At 39.2% G+C, this 13,361-nt stretch overlaps 1 protein-coding gene across 6 annotated transcripts in view; it reads right to left on the reverse strand.

The window, feature by feature from the left end:
- The window catches only part of LOC140476967 (DNA topoisomerase 1-like), a 137,757-nt gene that overhangs the window by 11,424 nt on the left and 112,972 nt on the right, over positions 1-13,361 (reverse strand). For all 6 annotated transcript variants that reach the window (XM_072570009.1, XM_072570010.1, XM_072570008.1 and 3 more), the window contains 4 exons: positions 12,543-12,730; positions 10,994-11,138; positions 6,892-7,035; positions 713-898 (listed from right to left, as the gene is read on the reverse strand). In XM_072570009.1, the coding sequence (XP_072426110.1) occupies positions 713-898; positions 6,892-7,035; positions 10,994-11,138; positions 12,543-12,730 (663 nt within the window). The remainder of the gene's footprint in view (positions 1-712; positions 899-6,891; positions 7,036-10,993; positions 11,139-12,542; positions 12,731-13,361) is intronic.

Here is a 13,361-nt window from a genome sequence, read left to right on the forward strand (position 1 = left end):
GTACACCATCTGCAAATCTTAAATGCTCATCGATCCATGAAACTCAGCCAGATTTTAACCTTACCCACGTAAGGGCTAGGAGTTGATAATATCTGAGTTAGTATGAGTAAATTATAGTCTATTTAGCAATCTCATAGCAATCCACTCAATTCAATGCCACATAACCCATATGTTCTTTTAGAAATTTGCTCATAGAGTATGCACTCTGTAGGCTGGGCCAACATTTATTGCTATCCCTAATTTCCCTTGAATGGAGTGGCTTGTACATCTCGATGACTCAGGGAACAGTCAAGAATGTTTACACATTGCTATGGGTCAGGTTTCTTTCAGTAAAAGAACACTAGTAAACCAGCATTTTTGCGAGGATTCATAATGTCACCATTAGATTTGCTTTTTTAATTAAGTATTTTCACTGAATTCAAATTTCATCTGTCAAGGTGGAATCTAAACCAAGGTAGAATGTTCCCCAGAACATTCATCTGAACATCTGAATTACTAGTCTAGTAACATTAGCACTATGCCATTGCCTCTCCCATGCTTATCTGCATGGTTCAGTATTACAATTTGATACACTAATCACTCAAAGAATTTGTAGAGATTTTAAACAATCATATTTTGGGACTAAACAATCAGATTTAAGTAACTGACTTAAATCAGACTAAAGCAAGTTAATATGATGGATAATGTTATGTAGTGGAAATGAGCTCTGTACCTGTTTTTCCACTGGAACCTTATTATAATATCTGATTGAGTCCTTTCCAAGGAAGTCAAATTCTACCACACATTGCTGCCCATTATCATTTTCATTCAACTTAATGTGTTCAACACGGAGTGAGCAGCAACCAACTGTGTCAGCAGTCTCTCCTTCCTCCTTTTCATTCCCAGCTCTTAGTGCTAACTATAAAAGAACAGAAAAAATAAATTATTTAATTAAGGCACAATTTAAAACAACCATATACAGTTCAAATTTTCAAAGTATTGCAAATACATTGCCATTTAAAGGAATTTACAATAAAGGATGTACAGCATGGAAATTGACCCTTCGGTCCAACCAATCCATGCTGACCAGCTATCCCAACCCAATCTAGTCCCACCTGCCAGTACCCAGCCCATATCCCTCCAAACCCTTCCTATTCATATACCCCTATTCATATGCCCATCCAAATGCCTCTTAAACGTTGCATTAGTATGATGACTATAGCTTGAATTTTGCAGTTATAATGACTAAAAACTATATTCACCATAATTCCTATGAAGTACAGAGAGACCTCAGTCATTTGTAAATGTTCAGTTGAACAATTTAACCTCAAAAGATAGCAAAGAAAGATGACAACGTATGGATGACTCGAGCACTACATAATAGCCAGAATTAAGGAAGATAGTGCAGGGAAACTCCAGCAGATAAACTGGTGATCCAGGAGGGAGGCCTTGAGACATCTAGGGCACGTAGGAAGACCTGGACTAGCCAGGAAGATTGAATTTGAACAGGGTTGCTACAAATATACTTTGTAGATGGTTAATTAGGATTTGCAAAGAGTTCAAACTAATTTGGAAGAGCACCAAGACATAGCACCACAGAGGGACACGGTGCATAGAGAGCACAGGAAAAAAAAATGGGACAGCAGGTTAGCATGATGTTACAATGCACATTCATCAATATGAAGTGTTAAACTAAGGATGAGGAGCTATGGTGCAAGTTAATTATGGACAGATATTGGAAACATTTATGAATAGTTACAAATATCATAAAGCAGAATATGAGACACAAAAAGAATTGAAGGGAAGGTGGTGGTAGTATTGATTACATTTTAGTTCGACAGAGGAAAGTGAAAATGGCCATGTGGAAGAGATCTGATTTTAGTGATTTGAGATCAAGAACAGGTGGGCTACAAAAAATTCCAAGGGAAAATGATCAAGGGGAGACTTTTGAAGACAGTGTTAGCTTGTACATAGGCCAAATAAGATAGGGCATCAAAGGCTAGAGCTCCATAGAGTCAGATGTACAGCATGGAAATAGACCCTTCAGTCCAACCAATCCATGCTGACCAGATGTCCCAACCCAGTCTAGTCCCACCTGCCAGTACCCAGCCCATATCCCTCCAAACTCTTCCTATTCATATACCCATCCAAATGCCTTTTAAATGTTGCAATTGTCCCTGCCTCCACCACTTCCTCTGGCAGCTCATTCCATACACGTACCACCCTCTGCGTGAAAATTTTGCCCCTTGGGTCTCTTTTATATCTTTCCCCACTCACCCTAAATCTATGCCCTCTAGTTCTGGACTCCCTCACCCCAGGGAAAAGACTTTGCCTATAGATGACAAAGCATAGTGATATTAAAATAAAGCAGAACAGGAAACAAACATCAGCTAAAGAATACAGAGAAATGGGATGAAAAAGGCAACAAGAGCAAAGAGAATGAGAAAATATTAGGAAATCAAAAGGGGACCCCACAAATATTTAACAGCATAGAAAGGTAAAGATTAATAAAGATTTGGTGGGTCAATTTAGGTCAAAAACAAGAAATCTTTTGGAAGCAGTGGATGTAACAGAGAAAGAAGTAAATAAAAAGTTAAATTTCTTGTGGAGAGATCCACATGTACAACTATGGCATTAGGTTAACCTTGTTACCTGTTATGACACAGCAAGCCAAACTAAATCAGCCTCACTATCACAACATCGTGAATTTAAAATATTCAATGACACTGAAATTTGCCAGTTGTTCCTAATCAGAAATTATGACTAACAAATCTCAGAGACGAAGTTTAATAAAAACAAACCAAGCAGAGCAAAGCTGAACAGCAATATAGTCGATTTAAGGTGCATCATTACACCCAACCCCCTTTGTTTGTAAGCTCCACTCAATACCGAACAGAGTTAAGGGAAAATTTATAGAAAATAAAAGAATTGTAATTTGCCAGTTGGATAACAATTTCAACAATGAGTACCAGATTTTTATGGAATCATCGAACAATGTGTTGGGTTACAGGCACGTGGGATTGTACCTTGCTTTAACTCACCGGTCAATGCAAACACCTTCCAACAGGAATATTCACTGATTTCTTACAAATAGAGATTATTTTCTCAAAACATTTAACAATTCTTTAAATATAAAACTAGAGTAAATCTCAAACACAGCTTCCCAGTCCAGTAGCTTCCAAGCACACAGCCCTCTCCTCAAAGAACCCAGTCAAAACCAGTTCAATCTATGGTTTCTTGCTTCCTTTTCCAACATTCTCCATAGTTGGCTGGCTAGCATTGGTTTCTCCATGATTAACCAATGCAATATCCAGCCAACTGCCGGTTATTGATAAATTATCCGGACTACACTCCAGTGTTCTGAACGAGATAGCTAGGATATTGGAGGCATTGGTTGCACTCTATCAAGAGTCACAGGAGTCAGGGAGGGTCCTAGAGGATTGCAAAATAGTAATGTAACACCCCTGTTTAAGAAGAGAGGAAGGAAGGAAGACAATAAGAAATCCTAGGCCAATTAGCCTGATCTTGGTGATTAGGAAGATTTAAAAGCCCACTTTTAAAGATGAGATTGTGGAGTACTGGGAAATTTATGGTAAATAGGGCCAAGTCAGCATAGCTTCATCAAAGGAAGGTTGTGCCTCACAAATCTGTTAGAACTCTTTGAAAAGATAATGAGCAAGTTAGACAAAGGAGAGCCAGTGGATGGGATCCATTTGGATTTCCAGAAGCCTGTGACTAGATGCCCCACAGGAGGCTGCCTAATAAGATAAGAGCCAATGTGTTACAGGCAAAAACCTGTTATTGATATATGACTAGCTGACTGACAGAAGGCAGAGTGTGGAGGTAAAGAAGTCTTCAACAGGATAGCAGCTCGCGATGTGTGGGATTTTGCAAGGGTCAATGTTGGGACCGCAACTATTCACGCTTTCCATTAATGGTCTGGGTGAAGAAGGCACAGATAGTGTTGAGGCAGCAGAGAGGCTGCAAAACGATTTGGACAAGCTAGGAGAGTGGGCGAAAAAGTGACAAATGGAATATAAAGCGGGAAAATGTGAGCGGTACAAAGAATAGAGGTGTAGACTATTTTCCAAATTGGGAAAGGCTTTGAAAATCTGAGGCATAAGAAACTTTGGAGTTCTAATTCAGGATTCTCTTAAGGTGAACATGCATGTTCAACTGGCAGTTAGTAAGGAAGATGCAACGTTGGCATGCATTGAGAGACAGCTAGAAAACAAGAGCAGGAATGTTCTGCTGAGACTCAGGCTCTGATCAGACCATGTTTGAAATACTGTGAACAGTTTGGGGTCCCATATCGAAGGAAGGATATGGAGGAATTGGAAAGGGTCCAGAGAATGATTTACAAGAATGATCCTGGGGATGAAGGGCTTGTCATATAGAACATAGAAGTGATCAACACAAACGGGCCATTGAGTCTTGAGGTTCATGAAATTCTCAGTATCGTGAATGCTCCAGTGAGTCCACCCACCGCTCCGGCTCTCAAAAGTAGTTAGCCAAATGCTGCAGCTAGCACACGCAGACATAAGAAACATGGGTAGCATCCTTTATTTCCCCACATTGTGCAAGATGAGCACACCATGTGCCTGAGGTCATGACTTCTCTCTAGATTAAGCCAGTTACTCCTTTTAAGAGAACAGAACTTAATTCAATTAATCTAGGGGCCTTCTCTGTTCAAACACTTCTATTATAATTGAAAGTCCCTCACTTTATTTAAGCTAATGCATTATGTTTTAAAGATTGTATGAGAAACTCTGCAGGTATCACTTACCAATTGGCTGTTTTCATTGGGACCATCACACTTTCAGAATTGCTTGAACTAACACTGAGTGTGATGCTCAATCTTTCAGCTTTATCTAACTTCCTGTTTTCACCCAACTTCCAAGCACTCTCATTTAGCCAAGCAGCACTGATGTTCCCTCTCTTTTAAATGTCCCAAAAACAGTGTTTCTGAACTGGATCAAGCTAGCTGTTCAGTTAACTATTTTCACCGAAAAGTGAATCAGCTGACTCCTGTTTCAGAAATATGACAAACTACACCCAATAAAACAAAGCAGCTTTTAGTTACTAGATTAAAGAACTAATTTAGCTTGAAGATTAGCCCTGAAATTAAGTTTAATTACAAATTACCTTTTAAAACTCATTTGCGCCCAACTGTCAAGCAACACTCAGTGCACATGAGTAGTTGAGGACTCTAGGTCCGTACTCAATGGACAGGATACTTGACTGAAACTTACAGGAGACTGAGAAGCTTGCATACATTAGACGTAGAGAAGATGTTTCTACTAGCAGCAGAGACTAGGACCCAAGGACACAGCCTCAAGGTGGAGGAAGCACCGTTTAGAACTGAAGAGGAGACATTTCTTCAGACAGAGGGTGGTGACACTGTGGAACTCTGTCGCAGAAGGTTGTGGAGGCCAAATCATTCAGTGTATTTAAGGCAGAGATAGGTAGGTTCTTGATTTGTAAGGGGATCAAAAGATTGTGGGGAGAAAGTAGAAGAATGGGATTGAGAATAAATTAGCCATGCTCGAATGGCGGTGCAGATTAAATGGGTCCGAATGCCTAATTCTGCTCATATATCTGATGGTCACAACACTTCTTGCTGCCAAAAAGTCTGCAACATTCTTAGTTCAATAATTAACCGACAATTATCTTTCCCATAAACAAAGATCAGTTTGTTTGCCTTCTCCGCCTTTCAAAACAAGCTACTGTACCAAATTAGGTTCTCAACTTTAACTCACTACTTCAAACCAAAAAATGAGAACACTAAAGAAAAACATTGATTGCTTCAACAACTCAAAAATTCAAGTTAATCACAGCTATACAGCATGGAAATGGATTGATGTAGACCAGAATTTCTAAATAAGTCTAGTCCCATTTGCCACCATTTGGCCCATATTCCTCTAAACCCTTTCTTTTCAGATGTCAAAAAGTGTGGTGCTGGAAAAGCACAGCAGATCTGGCAGCATCCAAGGAGGAGAATCAACGTTTTGTGCATAATCCCTTCATCGTGAATCAAGGGCTTATGCCAAAAACACTGACACTCCTGCTTCTCGGATGCTGCCTGACCTGCTGTGCTTTTCCAGTGCCACACCTTTCGACTCTGATCTGCAGTGCTCACCTTTTCCTCCTTCCTTTCCATAATCCCATCCTGATGACTTTTAAATGTTGTAGTGAACATGATTTGCCTTTAGCAAACCTATGCCAATTCTCATTGATTAGCTGTGCCTTTCCAAAAAGACAATTATTTTATTCCAGATAATTATACTCATCAACATTCTCAGCCTTGATGTTGAGCAGGCAACCTTCCTCCTTTTCCCCTTTCTATGGTGCAAAATTAGCCAATCTCCTAGTTCTATGGCACTGCCCTGCATCCACACCACCTGGAATGGATGCCAGTATTAGCTAATAACTCTACAACTTCTAAGTTTACTTCTTTCAGGATGTATACCATCTAGACACAGTCACTTAGCAGTTTTTAGCAATGTTATTCTTCTTAGCAGGCTTTTTAAAAAAATCATTCACAGGATTTGGGCATTACTGGCTTGTCAAGCATTTATTGACCATCCCTAGTTATCCTTGAGAAGGACCTTTTGATTACTATCCCATCTATAGCTGCTTTCTTCTCTAAGTGCATCTTTGTGAAGACTGATGCCACATACTCAATTCTTCAACCAAGCCATTATGAGAAGATAGCCCCTTGGATACTCAGTAAGTCTCAACTTCCCCCTTGCTAATTACTTACTTGGCATTTTTGCGGAATTCAAGCCTACGTCCCCTAATCCAAAACACTAGTCTGTCTCTGGCTTACATTGTCATACTACACAATCCCTATCTCCCCTACATTAAACCAGCGTTAAATAAAAATACAATATAATAACAAAAGTATTGTACCTTGTCAATGAAATATAGTGCCACTGCTCGTTGCCGTGTTTTCATTTCCCTCGATTTCCAGTCTCTATGATACTGACTCCGGATTGCATCGATTTTGTCCTTTAGGCGCCGAGCAATTTCATACTTCTGCCAATCCTTCTCACCCTGTTAGTATTAATAGACGAAAATACAAAGTCAAATCTATTCATCAAATAATTGCTTGATATTCCAATTCATTGTATTTCAGAGTAAAAGTAAATGGGTTCAGAGCACCTCACCCTCAATAGGTGTTGTGGAACAAAACCAAACAGGAATTCAGATTCAATCTCAAATCGGTCTGGAAATAGCTAATCTAAGTCATAATTCTGTGAGAATTTACAAACTGGTGTCAGAATGTCTACGCCATACACAAGGGAGATAGTCATTTTTGAGGCTGTCCAAATATTCTTGCTTTAAAACATGCAGGTTTAAGGTATCATCCAGCTTAGATTTGATGCCCCTTGGTCAAAAGGCTCAAAAATAACTAAGACTCTCACAAAAAGTTTATTGCCTATAGAAATCAATAGCATTCTCTATCAATCATGAATCACTATCTATAGAAGATATTTGCAAGCAACTACTGTCCTCCAACTGTATGACTACATGTTAATTATGAGGGGAGCAAAGAATTGAAAACTTGAAGTAGAGAATAGAAGTGCAGTTTGAATTCACAAAAAAAAAATCAAGTAAATCAGGGCAGGATTTATACACTTAATGGTAAGGTCCTGGGGAGTGCTGCTGAAAAGAAATCTTGGAGCGCAGATTCATAGTTCCTTGAAAGTGGAGGAGCAGACAGATAGGATAGTGAAGGTCCATTTGTTATGCTTTCCTTTATTAGTCAGAGTATTGAGCACAGGAGTTGGGATGTTATCTTGCAGCTGTACAGGACATTGCTAGGCCACTTAAGGGATAACTGTGTGCAATTCTGGTCTCCCTCGTATAGGAAAGATGTTATGAAACTTGAAAGGGTTCAGAAAAAAATTATAAGGATGCTGCCAGGGTTGGAGGGAGAGGCTAAATAGGCAGGGCTGCTTTTCCTGGAGTGTCGGAGGCTGAGGGGAAAGATTTAAAAGGGATCAAACAGACAACTTTTTCATGCAGAGGGTGGTGCGTGTCTGGAATGAGCTGCCAGAGGAAGTGGTGGTGGCTGGTACAATGACAACATTTAAAAGGCATCTAGATGGGTATATGAATAGGAAGGGTTTAGAAGGACATGGGCTAAGTGCTGGTAAATGGGACTAATTTAGTTTAGGATATCTGGTCTGCATGGATGTATTGGACCAAAGGGTCTGTTTCCGTGCTGTGCATCACTATGAATCTGTGTGTCAAAGGATGGGAAGGAAAATGTGATTATCACAATTCTGCTGCTCCTAAACAGAAATTTTTTTTTTTCAACGAACACACTTGTGAAAAGAACATTTTTGTGTGAAAATCTGTGGCTAACAACTCCTTTAAGTTTTCAATGTCATTTCCAGTTGGACATTACATTGGGATGGTTCAATGAATTCAATTGTATTATCTAGACAATCAAAGGGAGACATTTAGAATTTGATTAACCATTGGTCAAAACAATGGGTTCTAAAAATGTATGAATTCAAAAATTCTGACAGAACAAAAAACATAAAAGGATCTTAATGCAATTAAATCATGTGCCTGATGAAACAACAAGTCATTTGAATGAACAAATCAGCCCTTTGTTTATGAAAAGATGTTAGAAAAGACAATTTGTACAGAATTCACAAAAGAATTGAGAGATATCAGAGGGGGTTCTTGGCCAACAGAAGAGCAAAAACGAAAGCTTTCAAGTACAAATCCAGACAACACTACTAATCTCGCGATGAAGAGACATTTCATGCCCTCAAAATCTGCTGACTCCAGTCATGTACATCAAAATTAGAGGAACCCTTCAGCATACTTTGCCAGTAAAAAAGATCAAGGCTAATCTGATTATTCCACATTACCACCTACTTGAGGAACAGTTTGCTCATCAACAATCAATCAACCTCCTCTGCCTCAAATATATTCAAGGAACCTGCTTTCAGTGCCTTGAGGAAGAGGATTCTAAAAGACTCTTATGAGGGGAAAAAAAAGTTTCATCTCTTAAACATGAGAAGTCTTATTTTAAAAGCTGGACTCCTACCTCCAGATTCTCTCAAGAGGAAACATCCTTTCCATATGCACCCTGTTAAGTCTCCTCAGGAATTTTCCATTTCAAACAATTTGCTTCTTACTCTACTGAACTCCACCAGATTCAGGACTGGGGAAATGACCTAGTGGTACTATCACTAGATGATTAATCCAGAGAAACACACGGCTTGGGTTCAAACCCACCATGTCAAATGGTGGAATTTGGATTCAATAGAAATCTGGAATTCAGAGTTTAATCATGGCCATAAGGATGTTGCCAATTGTCCAGAAAATCTATCTAATGTCCTTTTAGGGAAGGTAATTGTGCTGGTTCCTGGTCTGATTTACATGTGACTTCAGAACCAACAGTTAAATGGTTGACTCTTAACTTTCCTGTGGACAATTAGGGCTGGACATAAAAGATGGCCTAACCAGAGACATCCACATCCGACAAATTAAAAAATAACCTAGCTGGTCTACCCTTTCCTGATAGGCAGACCAAATCATTCCTGGGTATTTGTCTAGCAAACCTTTTCTGATCACCAAGATCCATGGTACTTTCATTTTATGTCTTCAGATATTGGTATACTCTTATTACAAAGCCCTTAAGAAGTTTTCTCTCCGATATTTATTTACCTCCTTAGCTTGAAAAACACCAAATACTGTTCCCATGGATGAGAAACATTAGTTAGAGAGACTGGAAAAGTTGGGATTGCTCTCAGTAGGGAGAGGTTAAGAGGAAGTATGATGCAACTTTTTAAAATCACAGCAGGCATTGATAGATGAGAAGAAGCTCTTCCTGCTCATAAGGAGGAATGAGAACAAAAAGGCATCAACTTAAAGTGATTTGCAAATGTAGCAAGCTTTAGATTAGATTACTTACAGTGTGGAAACAGGCTCTTCGGCCGAACAAGTCCACACCGACCCTCCGAAGAGCAACTCATCCAGACCCACTCCCCTACATTTACCCCTGCTCCTAACACTACAGGTAATTTAGCATGGCCAATTCACCTAACCTACACATTTTTGGACTGTGAGAGGAAACCAGAGCACTCGGAGGAAACCCACGCAGACACGGGGAGAATGTGCAAATTCCACTGAGGCGGGAATTGAACCCAGGTCTCTGGCGCTCTGAGGCAGCAGTGCGAACCACTGTGCTCCCGTGCCGTGTGAGGAAAAACATTTTCATTTGAGTGGTTTACATTTGAAATGCACTACCTGAAAAGTGTGGTGGAGGTAAAGTTAGTTGAGACTATTAACAGGGTATCATGTAATTATCTGTATAAAAACAATGTGCAAAGGTAGGTGGATAAAGCAGGAGAATGGCACCGTGTTGTAATGTTCATCGGAGAGCCAGTTCTGACACAATGAGCAGAATGGTCTCCTTCTGAACTGTACCAATTCCATATTACTATAATTTGCTCCTACGACTGTTCTTAAGAAGGCAACAGGGTTTTCTAAGCACTCCACAGCAAGATAAGTTCTCCCAAACTAGTTATTCTATTTTAGCCACTAACTCTACTCCATTTATCCATCATACTACAAATTCTCAATGTGCTCCCAAACTACAACATTAATTAACTAAACAGAAGTTGGGTTTTTAAAATTAATTTATAGGATGAGGGTGTCATTACCTAGGCTAGCATTTATTGTCCATCCCCAATTGCTCAGAGGGCAGTTAACAGGGAAGGATATTGCTGACAGTCTGGAATCACATGTAGACCAGACCAGATAAACATAGCAGGTTTCCTCCCTAAAGGACATTAGTAAGGCAGAAGAGTTTTTCCAACAAGCTACTAAATTTGTTTCTGAAAACCTGTGTGTCAGGAAGGCAAGATGAAAGTAAACCACTCTACTCACTTCTGGTCAAGAAAGAACAATTTAAAGAACAAGATAGTGTGATAAGTCTTGAGCCACATAACAGTAAGAAACTGACAGACATTAAGGGAATACAGACCTTAAGTTTTGAGCTTGGATTGAGCATGATATATTTAAGTAGCCCCTGAACATTTTCTGTCCATGATGCTAGCCAGGTTACTTTATTATCAAAACGTATTTCCTTCCAGTGGTGATTTTTTGGAGGTTCTGGAATATTGGAATCTCTGAATAAAATGAGATTATTTTATAACAACAGTCAAAAAAACAAATGTTGAACAAGTTAGACTAACTCAAACTAAATGTAAGCTAAGCCGCTCAATGAAAACTCAGCAAACCAGTTAGTAGGTGACAAGTAACCTCCTGCACTATATATTAAGGGTAGAAGGCCATTTGGCTCTGCTGCTCAATAAGATCATGGCTGATCTGACAGAGGTCTCAAATCCACTCTCTGTCCTCCATAACCCTTGAGTTTCAAAAATCAAACTCAGCCTTAAATAAATTCAGTAACATTCCCTTTGTTTCTCTCCACAGTAGAGAATTCCCCATGGCCGAAAAGAAATTCTTATGCAGAATGCAAATTTTAAAATTTACTTAAAACATATGCTGAGTTAAGATGTTTTAAGTTTACTGTAAATAATTGTTTAATACCTGTTGCTTTGATATAGAACTATAAAACCGTTATCTCAGGAGCACGGGTACACTATGTACGTAGTTACTGATTCCAACAACATATGTTATCACCAACCCAGCATTTAAGATATGGGTACCCAATCCTTTATCCAAAATCTTTGGGTCTATTGTTTTTCGGAAATCAGAATAAATGACACTTTCCCAGTGAAGTTTTATTTAAAAATCACCTAATAGGAGACGCACATGTGAATAGTATGAGAGCTGAGACACAATTGACGTCTGCCAGTACTGGGCTACGCCGCCATGTCACATCTGAGTGATGTGGTTCGAATGGGTATGGAGTGGGGTCATCTACTTGCACACCAAAATGTTGCTGCACACTTCACAAAAAAAGTTTTCGATTTTGGAACTTTTCAGATTTTCAATAAAGGATTGTGTACCTGTACTGGGAATCAGTCTGTTGAAACCTGCACTGAAATCCAGCTTCACACTGCCCAGTCACCCCACCTATCAGAAGCTTTTCAATTTGACCCCATATTCACCTCGACATTAAAGTGCAAAAATTAGACTGGATCCCACTCTTTATAATTAACATCTTGGGACCATATTGAGGTATCTTAGTACAAGGGAGAGAGAAAAAAAACAAGAAGAGAAGACTAGAGACTAGAAACGCTGTTATTACATCAAGCTGAGCTAAAAGTAAACCAGACTTAAGTGATGGAACCCAGTCCCAAAGTCTTACCAATTCCCAAAGTTTTTCTTTTAATCGTTATAAGCAAGTGACCAGGGTTTGCTTTTGCTTCATATAAAGCAAACACAGGAAGGTTCTTGATTACTGTCAAATATAAGCAGTTATCACAAGAAAAAAATCAAACTCAAAACTACTGGGAAAATTATTGGCATCATGGAAAAAGAAAATGTGACAGTTATGAGGCAACCTAAATCTCAGATTTGTTTGTTCTTGATATTTTATTTTAGACATCATGTACATTTCTTACCTGCTGCAATTGATAATGACATCTTCAGGCATGATCCTTTTCTTTAGTTTTCCCATCTTTGGATGGTCGCCACGTCCACGAAACAGACCTGGAGGCTCAATCTTGAAGTTTGCAATTTTCTCCCGATGTCCATCCATTACACAGTAGCCATATATCTCAGCGATTTCATCTTGCTCTACTTTTAGTTTCTGTAGGAAAAGACTGCATTTTTAACTGGATAGTTTGATATTATGACCTTTTGTCCCTGATCCCATGGGAATATAGATACACAGGCAGTGATGAGTTTCCATTATGCATGTAGGAGTCAAGACATCAAGTATTTCCAGAGTATTTGCACATGGGCATGCCCAGACTCATTAGCTATCCATTTCAAGTTAGGCAGTACTTACAGCAAAGACCCTAGATATTTTCCCCTTTTATAGTCCTGCTTTGGAGTAGATTAAGTCTCAGTGCTGGATTAGCAAGCATCAAATTTGTAAGCTGTTGTACTCTGTTGTAATTTTCTAATGAACATTTACATTTGAATTAATATAGCAATGACTTAATTTCTGCTTTCGCGCCTTCATTTGATGTATCATAAATTTGATCTGCTTTTCTTCATCAGCTTGGATAGAGTAAAAAAAACTGCAGATGCTGGAATCCAACGTAAACAGGCAGAAGGCTGGAAGAACAGCATGCAAGGCAGCATCATGACGCGAAGAAGTCAATGTTTTGGGTGTAACACCCGAAACATTGACTTCTTCACCTCATGATGCTGCCTGGTTTGCTGTGTTCTTCCAGCCTCCTGTCTGTCTATTTTCTTCATAAGCTGTCAGAGGT

This window comes from Chiloscyllium punctatum, chromosome 5 (genome assembly GCF_047496795.1).
Source record: "Chiloscyllium punctatum isolate Juve2018m chromosome 5, sChiPun1.3, whole genome shotgun sequence".
NCBI classification, from domain to species: Eukaryota; Metazoa; Chordata; class Chondrichthyes; order Orectolobiformes; family Hemiscylliidae; genus Chiloscyllium; species Chiloscyllium punctatum.